General features: G+C 43.7%; 1 protein-coding gene across 1 annotated transcript in view; it reads right to left on the bottom strand.

The window, feature by feature from the left end:
- Positions 1-15,371, bottom strand: part of dpp10 (dipeptidyl peptidase like 10) — a 59,055-nt gene extending 43,684 nt beyond the window's left edge. The window contains exons 1-3 of the mRNA XM_018732409.2: positions 14,811-15,371; positions 6,817-6,931; positions 2,933-3,028 (exon numbers count right to left, since the gene is read on the bottom strand). Coding sequence (XP_018587925.1) covers positions 2,933-3,028; positions 6,817-6,931; positions 14,811-14,867 — 268 coding nt within the window. The 5' untranslated portion in view covers positions 14,868-15,371. The remainder of the gene's footprint in view (positions 1-2,932; positions 3,029-6,816; positions 6,932-14,810) is intronic.
- Positions 15,372-15,700: the final 329 nt, after the last annotated feature.

Raw genomic sequence — 15,700 nt, forward strand, 5'->3', positions numbered from 1 at the left:
CTGACCATGTCCATCCCTTTATGACCATAGTGTACCCATCTTCTGATGGCCACTTCCAGCAAGATAACGTGCCAAGTCACAAAGCTCAAATTATCTCAAACTGGTTTCTTGAACATGACAATGAGTTCACTATACTCAAATGGCCTCCACAGACACCAAATCTCAATCCAATAGAGCACCTTTGGGATGTGGTAGAATGGGAGATTCGCATCATGGATGTGCAGCCGACAAATCTGCAGCAACTGCGTGATGTTATCATGTCAATATGGACCAAAATCTCTGAGGAATGTTTCCAGCACCTTGCTGAAGCTATGCCACAAAGAATTAAGGCAGTTCTAAGGCAAAAGGGGGTCCAACCTGGTACTAGCAAGGTGTACCTAATAAAGTGACCAGTGAGTGTACATGTATATGTACGTATACTGTACATATATATATGTGTGTATTTTATATATATATATATATATATATATATATATATATATATATATTCTGCTTCTGGCTTACGCTGTTCTTGGTAATATGACACACTTTATTACAGTGCTTACGTCATAGATAAAATTGCATTGGGTTGGCACTTGAACTTATCACCAGGAATGTCAATGTAATTAAGAACAGGAGGATTAAAATATTCCTTAGTATTTTTAAATAAGGAAAAAAATTGCCTGCTTAGCAGTAGCTGCTCAAAACCTGAAAGGCGCTGGGTTTAATTTACTTCGTAGCTTTATTTTAATTATTTCTCTATATAGTTGTGACCCAGATCTGTTCTATTGCTAATATAACATAGAGCTCAAGCTTCAAATACCAGCCTTTCTTGTAGTGCAGCTATGTGGTTTTATTAAGAGAATGCAATTTTTGTCTTACATTTTGTATTCAAACCCACTTTCAATCAGCTTTCAAATTAATAGTATATCTGTGTCTCTGTATCTGTAGTATTTAAAAGCAGCAAGGTTACAAATAGCTCCTCAATTTCATCTTTTCATCCTCTGTATCCCCATTTAAACTCTGACCATGTAGTCTTATAAGTTTTTAAATGACATATTATCAACATCAGAAACTTTATACTTAGATGTATTCATTTAGGGGGGTGTGGTGGCACAGTGGGCTTGGCTGGGTCCTGCTCTCTGGTGGGTCTTGGGTTTGAGTCCTGCTTGGGGTGCCTTGTGATGGACTGGCGTCCCGTCCTGGGTGTGTCCCCTCCCCCTCCAGCCTTGTAACCTGTGTTGCCAGGTTAGGCTCCGGTTTGCCGCAACCCCGTTGGAAACAGGTGGCTTCAGATTTTGTGTGTGTGTGTGAGTGTGTGAGAGACAGAAATTTGGACTTCCAAGCTGCTAGAGCTGCCTCCCTCTCCTCGGTCCTCATCCTCCTTGATTTGTCTGCAGCATTCGACACTGTAAATCACCAGATTCTACTCTCCTCTCTTAACCAGCTTGGGATCAAAGGTGCAGCACTCAGAGTTGAGTGGTTTGAGTCCTACCTCTCTGACAGATCCTATCAAGTGGTCTGGTGGAGCTCTTGTTCTTCTCCTCTGCCTCTCTCAACCAGTGTTCTGGAGGGCTCGGTATTGGGTCCTCTTCTTTTCTTGATCTACACCTCCTCCCTCAGTCCGGTCATAGCCTCCCATGAATTCAAATACCACTGCTATGCTGATGATACGCAGCTCTTCCTCTCCTTTCCACCTGGTGCGTCAGACATCTCCGCACGCATTGCTGCCTGCCTGTCGGACATCTCTTCTTGGATGTATGATCTCCACCTCCAACTCAACCTCTCCAAAACAGATTCTTTACCTCCCAGCTGGCCTGCCCTCCTGTCACGACCTCTTGATCAAACTGGACAATTCACTCATTTTGCCTAGCTCCTTTGCTAAGAGTCTGGGAGTTACAATTGATGCGAGTCTGTCATTCTCTCAACATATTGAAGCCACAACCCGGTCCTGCAGATACATCCTGCATAATATTCGTAGGATCCGTCCCTACCTCACTACTGACTCCGCCCAACTACTTGTCCAGGCCATGGTGACTTCCCGTTTGGACTACTGCAACTCTCTTCTGTGTGGCCTTCCAGCTAATGCCATCAAACCTCTACAGCTGATACAGAATGCGGCTGCATGAGTTGTGTTTGACTTGCCGAAGCGCTCCCATGTATCTCCTCTAATCATCTCTCTGCACTGGCTTCCTATAGCTGCCCATATCAAATTCAAAACCCTGGTTACTGTGTACAAATGCATCAATAGAACTGCTCCCGGCTATTTACAGGACTTGATCAACCGGTACACTTCAGCCAGGCCCCTTCGCTCATCTACTTCTGCTCGCTTGATGGTCCCGCGCATGAAAGGTAAAGCTCGGAGGTTCTCGGTTCTGGGTCCGTTGTGGTGGAATGACCTTCCCCTGTCACTCAGAACTGTGGAAACTCTGTCTACTTTCAAGAAGGGTCTGAAAACCCACCTCTTTCCAGATCCACTTTGCCCAAAATCTCTTCAGATAATCTATGGCGTAACCGTTCACGCATCGTAACTCCAGAAGCATCCCCAGATACAACCTTTATTCAGCCATTACTCTGGTATTGTACTGCTCATTTGTGTACCTTATAATATTTAATAAAGAAAAATTTTTTTTAAAAAAATGGCGTGGGTATCAGGATTTGTCTGTGTCTTATGCACCTACTTGAACAATGAACCTCGGTGTAGCAAGTGGTAGGGAACGAACTAGGTTTGCTTGAGACTTACATGTCTGCAGCTATGTCTCCTTCTCTCAATGTAATGCATAAATTGTACTTTTGCTGAGATGTACGTCGCTTTGGACAAAAGCGTCTGCTAAATGAACAAATGTAAATGCAAAAAAAAACACTTTAATATGACTGAAAAATTAGTTAGTGGAGTCTTGCCCTGAAGCAGAAAAAAAATGAAAGAGGACTATGAAAGAGACAAGATACTCACCGCTAATCCATTTGGCTTCTGGGTCACGAACAATAAAAGTCGGTTTGAATAGGTCATCCACACAGAGCTTTGTGTCACTGCCACCAGATGTGTCTGCTGTAAAGAGAGCAAGAGCATCAGTTGCTAACAACCATTCAATGCAACACATGGCAACAATACTGAGGTGCTCTAGGGAAACGATCAGAGTAATTCGAGTGAAGAACATCACAACCGCTTTGGACAGGCTTAATATGAACATTCTCAAAATTGCTTTTTCAAAACACAGTTGCTCCTCCTTTCTGCTTCTTTCTCCTTCTCTCAGAATTTATCTCACTATTAAGTTCTCTTTCCGATTTGTTCTGTTCTGATTTTGGTGGCGGTGTGGCACTGCGGTTGGCTAACAGGTCTTGGGCTGTGGATACAAACATGGGTTTGTCTTTATGGAAAACTCCATAAGACTCCGGAAATCCATATTTTGTTTTGTCAGTCTTGAGCTGCACATGGTCCTGTTTTTACCTCTCAACTAAGTCTTTCACCAAGCTTCTTTACTCACCCTCTGGCCCATTCCTGACACATTTACACTTTACCTGTACATGTATTCGTTCGTCAGACACTCTTCTCCAAAGTGACGTACATCTCATAGAAAATACAATGTGTTCATTACATTAGCAGGAAGAGACACTTAGGTGCAGAAGCGTGATACTTAAGTGCAGTTACACACACTGTGTGAAACCCCTTGTCCCGAGCGAGCTCGCAGTGAACCAGAGCCTAACCCAGCAACATAGGGGGTAGGGCTGGAGGGGGAGGGGACACATCCAGGACGGGACACCAGTCTGTCACAAGGCACCCCAAGTGGGACTCAAACCCCAGACCCACCAGAGAGCAGGCACAGGCCAAACCCGTTGCGCCATCGCACCCCCTTAAGTGCAGTTAGTTTGTACATCTATCTGTTGTTGTTATCATGTAGGACTTGTGTAGGTAACATGGCTCAATGTTATACTTAAACCCCAAGGATAAAGAGTAAACAAGAAAGGATGCATCTGCTCACGGTCATCTCTGACACAAAGTCCAGCAGTTGCACCATCTGTGCTTGACCAGTCAGTTAGCTCTTAATTTACATTTTTTCATTTAACCGATGCTTTTCTCCAAAGCAACTCACAACGTTCAGCCACTTACAATTACTCAACTGTTTAAATAGCTGCGTAATTTGTGCTGGAACAATTTAGAGTAAGTACCTTGCTCAAGGGTGCTACTGCTAGAGGTGGGATTGGAATGTGAAACCTTTGGGTCCAAAGGCAGCAGCTCTAACCATGAGGCTACCAGCTGCCCCCTCTCATAATCCAGGACATTAACCATTGATCAAAGCTTCAACACAAGCTATATGGTGTTGAATGCACTGTTTCTAAAAAGGTGGGCTGCCCGCATCATCTACTTGAACAAGGTCTTCGTCAGCAATCTGGACAGTGTTCAACAGTCCTGACCAAAGATCTGAGATGCGTCAAATCAGTCTTATTATGGTCATAATGTGCAAAATAATAACAACAAGCCAAGAGCCTTTAAAGTCTGGCAATCACCCTTTCTTTAGAAATGGAACCAAGCAGGCTGTTTCCACATCACTCGGGACTCTTCTCCCAGACTAGGCTTAGGCTGAACACATGCTGCAAGACTCTGCATAGCTGCTCCTCAGACATCTTTAATGCCCTTATAATCCTGCCATCAGGCCTTGCAGCTTCCCCCTGGGTTGCTCTTTTGCCCAGTTGGTACAGAAAAACATCCAGAGGAGCCAGGGGGTAGGTAGTATAACCAAGAAGAACAAAGTCAAGCAGTCTACTCAGGACTGGGTGTCTCAGCAAACTTACTTGAGGACCAGACCATATGATGTTTAACTGACTCAAAAACTAAATCCAGGGATCTATTAGCCTCTGTCAACAGAGTAAGTACATTTCTCCTTATTCCAGTGTATTCTAGAGCAATTTGTCCGACCATCTGCCAGAAGCAGGTCATGAAACAGGACAATGATGCTAAGCACATTAGTAAATCTGCTGCTCCATTGCTGGAAACGAAAGGAATCGGAGTTTTGGAATGACCGGGTCAGAATCCAGACCTCAACCCCACTGAGGTGACGTGATCTTACGAGAGCGGTGCATAAACTGAGCTCAAACATTAATGACCTGAAAAGCTTTAGAAGAAAATTCTTCCATTGTAATTTGAGAAACTGCAATTAAAGTTCAAAATCTAATTGCAATTCAAAATCAAAACTATTTCTGCAAGCTTCTTAACCATGGCGTGCACTTTTATACACAAGGCTTTGGTATGAATCTATCATGAAATGTAACATCTCACACACACACACACACATGTATTTCTATGAGATGTACATTGCTTAGGAGAAAAGCATCTGCTAAATGAATACATGTATGTGTAAATGTAAACATCTATTGAGTGTTGTCACATGCTGTTACATGTAACAAATGTTAGGACTTGTTGCAGATGAGATGAAACTTACTTATGTCCTCGTGTAAAACCATACCATTTGAAGATGGTCACCATTCTTTTTATAATCATGGTATGACACATATCCCTTAAGAAATGTCTTTAGAACTATTGCAAAAGATTTTAATTCGGTGAGAAAGTATTCTTTGTGGCCTCTTTCAGTGTTTTAATGAAATGTGCTTCCTTAGGGCGGGGGTGCGGTGGCGCAGTGGGTTGGGCCACAGTCCTGCTGTCCGGTGGGTCTGGGGTTCGAGTCCTGCTTGGGGTGCCTTGCGACGGACTGGCGTCCCGTCCTGGGTGTGTCCCCTCCCCCTCCGGCCTTACGCCCTGTGTTGCCGGGTAGGCTCCGGTTCCCCGTGACCCCGTATGGGACAAGCGGTTCAGAAAATGTGTGTGTGTGTGTGTGCTTCCTTAGGGCTTCTCACGATGCAGCACTTTTCTCCAAAGAAACACAGATTTACTTATTATTTTATTATTTACCTATTTATTCAACATAGTATTTTTGCTGGACCAATTCAAGATAAGTATCATGCTCAGAGGTATACTGTATGAGCAGTACAGTGCTGCAAAGGGTGGCGCTTGTGCCTCACGATGCCCGGGATCTGGATGAGTGTTTGAATCTCGCTCAGTACATGGGGGATTCTTCCAGGTCCTCTTGTTTCAACCCACAGTATACTACATGTGTTTGAACTGGTGATTCTAAATTGCCCACACTGTGTGTATGTGTAGGGGGGTGCGGTGGCACAGTGGTGCAGTGGGTTGGACCGGGTCCTGCTCTCCGGTGGGTCTAGGGTTCCTTGCGCTTGGGGTGCCTTGCGATGGACTGGCGTCCCGTCCTGGGTGTGTCCCCTCCCCCTCCGGCCTTTCGCCCTGTGTTGCCGGGTTAGGCTCCGGCTCCCCGCAACCCCGTAGGGGACAAGCGGTTTCAGATGGTGTGTGTGTATGTGTGAGTAAGTGTGTATGTTACACTGCTCTGGTGTATAAATGCGTGAATGATGGCAGGGATTTTAGTGCAGAAAATCTCATATTGTAAGTCATCTTGCACAGCTACTATAAATATTAGTCATTGATTGTTGCTTCTGAGACAAGCATGTCCTAAAAGAATAAATGTAATACATTACAATATTAGTGTGGAGTGAGAATATAGGTTATGCTGTATGTCTGCACCTTTAATCACTACATTAGCTACTAACACAATGAGCAGAAGTTTCAGCAAATGTTTTATTATTTACAGCAAATATCTGAACTTTCCATATTTTTCATGTACAACATGACAGCAAACATCCATTTTTAGCAGATACCTCTGTGTGACCCTATATCGTATTGCATAATTCCATTATTAAATGTTTCTACCCTCCCACCGTTCAGTGCCACAATAATATATTCTCATGCTGAATCGCGTGTTTTTGTACCTGGTGTAAGGAGGATAACAGACATGGTGATGAGTGAGCAGACCATCAGGATGACCAGAAGGGCGATGGCAATCCCTTTCCAGTTCCGCTGAGGGGGGCTCCCAGCACCCAAATCCTGTGGGAACAATAGTAAGCCTTATGTCTTATGTATTATGCTGTGCAGCAAGAAAGACACGGCAGCATTCACTAGTTCAGAAAAGTGAATTTCAATTTGCCTTTCAGCCAATCACTGCAATGACGACAGTGCAGCCTTGCTGCTGAATGGTCTGGGACCACCATATTTGTATAAACTGTCAAACTGTAGCGTCCCAAAGCCCAAAACACTGCCTATATGCAGTACAATGCTGTGATTTAACAACTACATAAATAACGAAAAAAAAAAAACTTGCTACAAAAGGTGGATGATTCTTACCTGTTGAATTTAACGGGAATTCAGAAAAGTAAAAAGTGTAAAACACTGTACAGAAAATGTTACATTTTGAAGTTTGTCTGCCTGCAGAAATGTGGGTCCAGAATTGCACAACCATATCTGAGAAGGACAAACGAGTATGTGTCATCTTCTGCATACGCTGAACTGCAGTATAGCCTCAGCTCCCAAAAACTCATATACCCTCTGAGCTGTCGAACGCATTTTGGGAGTCAGAAACTGGGAGGCACGGCTGCCATGCACATAGTTGCCTCACCTTATGTTCCACATTTACTCCTGCTTTATGCTCTTGAAAGAAACCAGGCAGACCACGAGGGACACGAGTGCAGGATATCAGTTAGAAACACCCTAAAAAAAGGACACTGCACTCGTATCCTCGGAAAAATGGTGCAGCGGCTCAAGCAGCACTTCTGGTCACAGGTAAAGATACAACAGATACACTGCTTTCAGGTGGCTTTGTACCTCTAGCCAGATGCTCTTTTATTTTATTTTATTTTATTGTAGCTTCCCCCAAGGAAATGTGTTTGTGACTGATTGTTTTACAGTACATTCATACAAGAAACATTTGAGAACATTAGTCATGCAGTAGATAAATGCATTTAAAAAATGATACCCAGAAAAGATAAAAAAAAAAAATAACCACTGCAAAGCATGACGCACATTTTTTTCCCACATACGGTGCTGCTTGAAAGTATGTGAAAGGATGAGCATTACTCATGCATAACATGTACACAAGTTTAAAACAAACTTAGAAAATTAAAATTTTACGCCTTAAAATAAACTTACCTAATTGGTTTAACCAATGCAACTTTCTCTGCTACACCCATGAGTTCCTCTAAAGCGACACATGGAATTGGTCACTACACACCTATAATGTTTCACGGCCCCGGATGACCACGGGGCTGTTACCTTAACCGCGTGCAAATAAATGCCGCACCTTCAGCTGCACCTCATGAAAATACAGTTTAAACAGAGACGCCGCTCCAGTGATGGTGGAACCTCATCGAGACACCTGGCCTTTCCTCGCGCTTAGCTTTGCTCCTGGTCCTTTGCTCCTCGGACCACGGCTCTTCGCGCACCTTTTTCATCGTCAGTGTGAAGCACCAAAACGGCGCCGTACCATCTTCTCATTTTTAACGTGGTCCTTCCTTCCTTCCAAATTAAAGCTTGTTATTGCGCTCCCCAACAAAGCAGGAACAAATGCTGCCCAGTGATGTTCAGAAACAGCTTTTAACCCTCTGACTAGAAACCAGCATCCCAGTTCGGATCATAAAGTAATTTAGCAAACTAATCTCATACATGTTCACCGCTTACAGTACACCTTCTACACGCGGCATCCACACCTCGACGCGTGCGGACAGCCTGCCTTCACAAATTACACCGGAGTCCCGAGCAGCTTTTCTTTCAAGTGCACAGCCTCCAGAGCACATGTGTAAACACGGTAACTATAACACTATAACTTCTATGCATCCATGAAACACTCAGCTCCTCTTCACTGCCACCTGCGTAGAGTTCACGTTTTGGGGGGTTAACTCAACAACCTCACTCCACGGTAGGCGCCAACCCTTCAGCACATCCTGAAGCTAAATTTGCCCAAATGCTGAGCCACTCGAATTCTCCCAGCTCATGGATGAAATATTTGTAAAAAGTACGTTTCAGGAAAGACGTATCAGACTAAATCAGACGAAATCCCTGACCAAGAGCAGCTGGGAATCACGCGTAATGTTGTGAAGCCCCCGGCGCATGTTGCTTCCAACAAACCTATCACCACCCTTCCTGTACCCCTGAGTAAAGTGTATGTTCTTGCTCCAAGTGTTTTGCTTTAATCTCATTTAATCATTTTCTGACATTATTTTCCAGGCCTAAGCTCCTCTAAATAGAGCTTGGGCAGTTCAATGTCCACAAAGAGTTGCTTTGGCAGCAACCCGAACAGCTGCCAGAGAAAGCGGTCGGTGCAGATTTTCTTAACGCTAACTTTTTGGATAGAAAGTTCACAGTTTCTGCTTATTTAGCTTATAATTAAGGTTGTAAATCTAAAGTGCGGTGAAATCATTGGTACTGATATAGGAGTAACGCTTCGATAATCTGCCAAGTTTATACTAGCTTCCATCAGACCACGAGCTTTTTATGATCTTGCTTAGACTTCTAGAGCTCCCCTTCACTTGAGTTTCTTCATGACGTTCCTGACAGTGGAAATTCCAGGCTTGAGGCATTTGGATAGCAATTTATAGCCATCTTCCACTGTTAAGGTCAGTTATCTATATTTTCAAGTCCTCATGTAACTGCTTGACAAAAGCCCATAAGAAGTGAGAGCAGGTACATCTTAAATGACAAGTACCAGAGTATTTGTTCAACTCTGTAATTGTCTCATTGGGTTAATTAAAGGCCTAACAAATTAATTGAGCTTTTAAATTTACTACTATTATTATTATTATCTGAATAAGCTATTTCAGTTATATATTAATTGGAGTTTTTGTAAAAGAAAAACATATTTTGGGACAAAAGGACACACAATGCGTGCAACCGCTTGTCCCGAGCGGGGTCGCGGCAAGCCGCAGCCTAACCCGGCAACGCGAGGCGCATGGCTGAAGGGACACGCCCCGGGCGGGATGCCAGTCCACCACAAGGCAGCCCAGGCAGGACGTGAACCCCAAACCCGTCGTGCCACCGCACCCCCCTTCGGGAGCAAAGTATTGCTTCGAAAGTTGTCCACAGATATCAGTCACACAATGGCTGTAAAAGCTCCACAAACCTACATGGTTCTGATGCTTCCGGGAAACACACCACCCAGCGTTCGCTCCTCTCTTAACCGGTTCAGTCTCAGGGTGGCAGGAAGTAGTTTGTCCCATGTTGCCTTGTGTAAAGAACAATGACTGTTCTGTACCTAGTTAAATGAATTTGTGTTCTGTAATTTTTTTAAGATCTTCCCATGAGTGACTACTCCTTGCTTGCCGCGTTGTATCGACTGACTGCCGTGAACTGAACCGAACTCCTGGGACAGGAGCGTATGAGTGAATTTTGGCAAAAAGCGGAACTGCAAAATAGACGAGGGGAGAAAATTCTTTTAAAAATATAGAAATAAATTTGGAAATGTTTGTGTCTTCAGTAATTTGTAAGGCAGATATTCTCGTTAATGACAATCCGGAATGATTACCGATAAGCGGTGTTAACTTTCGAGCAGATGCGGGAAAAAAAAAAGATTGTGACACCGTGAGAATGAAAAATGGGGACAAGTGTAAACAGCCATTTATACAATAGGATATTCTTACTGCTGCAATTTAGGGCAAGTGCTCTGCTCAAGGACAACAGAAGCGAGGACTTCAACCAGAGACTTTGGGAATGCAATATAACAGTCCTAACCAGTGCACAGCTGTAGAATACCCAATAACACCATCAGACTTGCATAGTACATTTACATTTATTCATTTAGCAGACACTTTTCTCCAAAGCGATGTACATCTCAGAGAAAATATAATTTGTACATTACATTAGGAGAAAGAGAGACATAGTTGCAGACGTGTGATTCTTAAGTAAACCTAGTTTGTTTCTTTCCACTTGATGCACCGATGTTCATCGTACGAGTAGGTGCATAAAACTCAGAATAAACGATTCCTGATCACCTTCCTAGATTTTTTTTTTTTTAGAAAGGTACACAAACATTTACGTACAATAGTAATGAACTGTACATCACATTTAACTGTTCACTCCTCTATATCGCTTGAAATTCAAGCGATAATTATGACACACATACGGTATGTTACATTAAATTACAGTACGATGGAGAATTTACAGTAAGGTTGTATAACAGTGTATATTTCACACGTTACTGAGAAGACACCATTAAGTTCTCAACAAGACAGCATCTGAGTGTGGAAAAAGCAGCATAAATTATTCATGTTTGCTATTTTCCTGAACTAAAACGTATGTAAAATAGCTGTTATCTTGGATAATGCTACGGAGTTATTTTGCTAGCTATGAGTCACAGTCTGTTAGATGAAGTTTGTAAAACCGTACAGGCACTGCTACTTAACAAATTCATTCAGTAACATTAACAATGTGTGTAACGCCTTTTTTTTTTTTACAAAAATCTCAGCGCCAGCATACTGCCCAATTAAAACTATGAGATCACTCTCTGGTTGAAGCAGGAAAAGAAGATGAGAAGCAATGTCATTTTGTCACGAATCTCATGAGGAGGGAAGGTGGAAAATATGACTGAAGGCATGTGTTTCATGCGTCTCACAAAAATAAAGGAAATGCGGTACATTAGAAACTTGCAATCACCGTACATCCATAAATCAGTCATCTCTATTATGAGGCTGCAAGTAAGATAAGCGTTCGGGTACAAAGAACTCGACAGTTAAAGCCCATCTTGCATGGAAAACATTCCGTTTATTTCCTTATTACAAGGAAAAAATAACGAGTGTATATTGTGCTGTTTGACAATATAGAAGTATGTAAGTCTTACTGACGTTATTACATGTGACTAACAGAAGCATCATCCTTATAGACAGAAATGTGATACACAGATATGGGCAAACTGACAGCAGCATTTCATGTGCGCTCATTATAAAGAAACGAGCATTATTTTGTCTGTTGGTCCTCTTTTCAAATGGACAGTGAGTCAAATAAAAACTGCTCCTCATGCATAATTACAGTGAGTCAAATAAAAACTCCTCATACATAATGACTTCCCAGTCCAGACACATCTGTATGTATGACATACTGCGGTCATTACCATAGTGAAAATGACCCGTTTACAGTGAGCATGCCCAAACAAATTGAAATTACTGGGAGGACTGTCAGGAATGTACTGTACAAATTAAGTTACTGTTTAATAGTGCAGGTAAATGAGAACAAGAGAACTTGCTAAGCATATAGTGTTCGTTACAGTGCTGTTGAGAGGGAATAAAGCAAAGAAACAAGATTCCAGCAACCTGAACAAAAGCACATTCAGGAAACGGCAAACTTCTCATCTACATCCGCTCATGTATATTTTCCAGATGAGAACAATCTCATTTATATCAACAAATAAGACTGCCTCATTAACAAAGAAGATGAACAGCTACATTTCTGAAAGAAATGACGGAAACCCTACGAGGGTCACAACTGCAAATAGTACCACTGCATAATAAGTAGATGTAAAATATTTTAAACACAAAGCGCTGCCAGAAGGCCTGGTCTTTTTAGTGATGCAGTCCTCTGTGGCCAAAAACCCCCAAAATGTTAAAGTAACTCTGAAATGTGGCCTGAAGCCCTTTTACTGTGTCAAATGGCTGCAGTACAAGAAATATGTTGAAATACTTTGTCTGGTAGAGGCTATAGGCTGGAAAGGCAAGAATCATCATCATCAGCAACATCATCATAAACGCCTTCCACCCCTCCTGGGGCACAGGCCGCCAGCAAGGGCTCTCCAGGCGTCTCTGTCCAAAAACCAAGAATAGCCTGCTTAAAATTCTGTTAAAACTTATTTAAATTTCCTTTAATTTAGCTCTCACTGGTTTCTGGGGACCACATAGTTTCTATGATATAAACCTAAAGGTTCAAGCATTATCATGTTGTTTTGGGTTCTAGATAAATAGACAAAGACTAATTGTAGGGAATTATAATTACTGAGGGAAACTTCTGAGATGGATATGTGAAAAACCTTCTGACGTTACAAATGTAATCTTTTTCAACTTATTTATTCCCTTTTCCTGAACGCAATGTTCTCCACTTTCCTTAAATTTCTTTCTGTAGCAAAGCAAATGTGACTTGTGTTTGCCAATGAAGCACAAGTAAAGTGCAAGGAACATGCTGAAATATTTTGTCTGGTAGAGGCTATAGACTGGAAAGGCAAGAATCATCATCATCAGCAACATCATCATAAACGACGTCCACCCCTCCAGGGGCACAGGCCGCCAACAAGGGCAATGAAGCGCAAGTAAAGTACAGTAAAGGCAGTGTAAGAGAACAGGAGTACAGTACAGTACAGCAGAGCCAGAACGAGAGGCTTCTACTGGGGTCAAGAACAACACAACAAACATCGTATGTTCTTATGTACTGGATCGCTGTGCAATCACTCGCGAACAGGTCAGGGCAAATTTTTATGTATATAAAAAGAATATATTTGTAGAAGTCTTACAGAGCATGTTTATTTTCTACAATGAATAAATGAAGGGCCATCTGTGTTTTTACTGATTGTGCTTTAGGAGGAAAAGTGACTGGAAACAGACATAGATTTGGGAAAAGCCTTCTGGTGATGGTGACACCGGTGGGAACGGGGGAGAAAGATGGCAGCGACGGTGTGACACCAGGCAGGCAGAAAGGGCGACTCACACGGCCCCACATGTGACTCCAGCACCAAGGAGCCCCATTAAAATTTCAGCCGACGGTCATCAATAATGCAGTAGAGGAAGCTGGTGTCCCACCACTGACAGACACACGAGCGAAGGGTCTGCAGGTCGGCGTGTTGCCCCCCCACACCCCCCACCCGTCTCCCCACCTTCGCCATTGGTGTCTAACACCATCTGCCCCGAAAAGGGGGTTTTGCAGATCCCCTCCATCATCATCAGCATCATCAGCATCATCAAGTGCACAGTAAATGCATCAGCTGTGCATGTTGCCTACACTGTTGCCCATGGTAACATGGTAAAGTCACCACGGTGCACTGGGCTGCTCACATAAATGTTCACTTGTATGCATTCTGCTCTGATGTAGATACATACAGTATATTGTGTGTGTGTGTGTGTGTGGCTCAACAAGGTGTGTGGCGGGTCTCAGCAGCAGGCCAAGCGCTCTCCACTATAATAATAATAATATTAACGACCCGCGTTACATAATAATAATAATAATAATAATAATAACAGTAGTATACGCCCCAATCGATTTCCGTACATGAACGCAAACGTGAGCTCGCGGCGGATACCGCGCGCGGAACGGGAAACACGCAGTGAATAATAAATGTGTCGAGATGCCCTGAAAGAAAGTCATTATTCCGCGCTACTGCGACAACATGACGGCGAACGCGGAGCGAATTCGTGGGAAAATGAAGGGAAGGAAAATCGCCGCGCGGTCAACTCGGTGTGTGGAATTCCGCGCGACACGCGCCTCATATCACCGCTCTAATGGTTTAAAATGTGCATTTCGTATGAAATGTGTGTGTAGAAAGAGGAGTGACGTGAGGCGCATCGATCGGTGCGCTGCCTTATACACATATAGGAGCTCTGCATTCTTTCGAAGGACGGAAAAGAAAGCAAGGGAAGCGCGCGCGCGCGACACACACACACACACACACACACTGCACGAGCCACGAGAGTCCCACACACACGAGCATAAATGGAGGACGACGTAGAGGAGCCGGTGACACATTTTCCCTGTAAACGTGTCGAAGGCGCCCAAGTGTCGCCTTGCTTTTTCGCATGAAAGAGCGCGATGACAGAGAGGTGACATCGCGCGCCACTCGCTGGCACGAGCCCTTCGCACACGTACGGCAGAGCAGAGGGAGGCGCGCGAGCAGCGAGCGCCGTCCGCTAAAAAGGAACGAACGCTTTTCTTGTACAACAGCACACTCGCCGTACGTTGTTTTTACCTCATCCTGCTGCGTTTGGCTCAGTCGCTGGTTCTGCTGCTCCTTCGTAGCGGTCATGGTCTTTTTTTGTGGCCTCGGTCTCCGTTTCCCGGGCTTTTTTCTTCCGAGTCCGCGGCGGCGGACGATGCGTTCGGTGGTCACAAATTGAAATTCAGGTCGATTGTTTTTATTTTTATTATTATTTTTTTTTTTACTTCAGTCAGTGCTGCTGCGGAGTAGAATGATCACCTGCCACACGACGTGAGCTCGGTGTCACTCACTGGTGTCGGCGTCGCTGGTGTCGGTTTCGTTCTCCTTCGCGGCTCTGCTCCTCCGCACCACACGGCCGGGAGGGAAGAGAGAGGAACTGAGGATCCTTCACCTGAGCGAAGCGCTTCCACGGACGGACGCGGACGGACACGGACACGGAGACCAAGTGACGGCAGAAAGCGGCGAATCGCCACCGTCTCCTGCTCATCGGCACATGTGGAGCAGCAGCGAATGGAGAGAATGGAGCTTTTCCTGGAAAGGAGGAGACTGCGGCATGAGGGCGAATGGGCGAACAAACCGCCTTATCCCTCGGCTATATATAAATATATATACAGAGAGAGAGAGAGAGTTCACACATATAGATACATAAATATCGAGTCCAATATATGAGGCGAGAGGCGAGAAATGACGCAAAGAGCCAAACGGGGATGTTTGCGCTTTTTTTAAATGACATGAAGAAGTGAACAAGGAAGGAGGGAGCCGCTTGTGCTTTTTCCTGGAAAAGAGGAAACTACAGCCATGTAAAAACAATAACTGCTACGACTAGTACTATTAATAATAATAATAATAATAATAATAATGCCGCTCATGAGACAGGAGAAATCAGTTGCCACTGAAAGCTTATCCACACTTTTCTATGA

The sequence above is a fragment of the Scleropages formosus genome, chromosome 1 (genome assembly GCF_900964775.1).
Source record: "Scleropages formosus chromosome 1, fSclFor1.1, whole genome shotgun sequence".
Lineage (NCBI taxonomy): Eukaryota > Metazoa > Chordata > Actinopteri > Osteoglossiformes > Osteoglossidae > Scleropages > Scleropages formosus.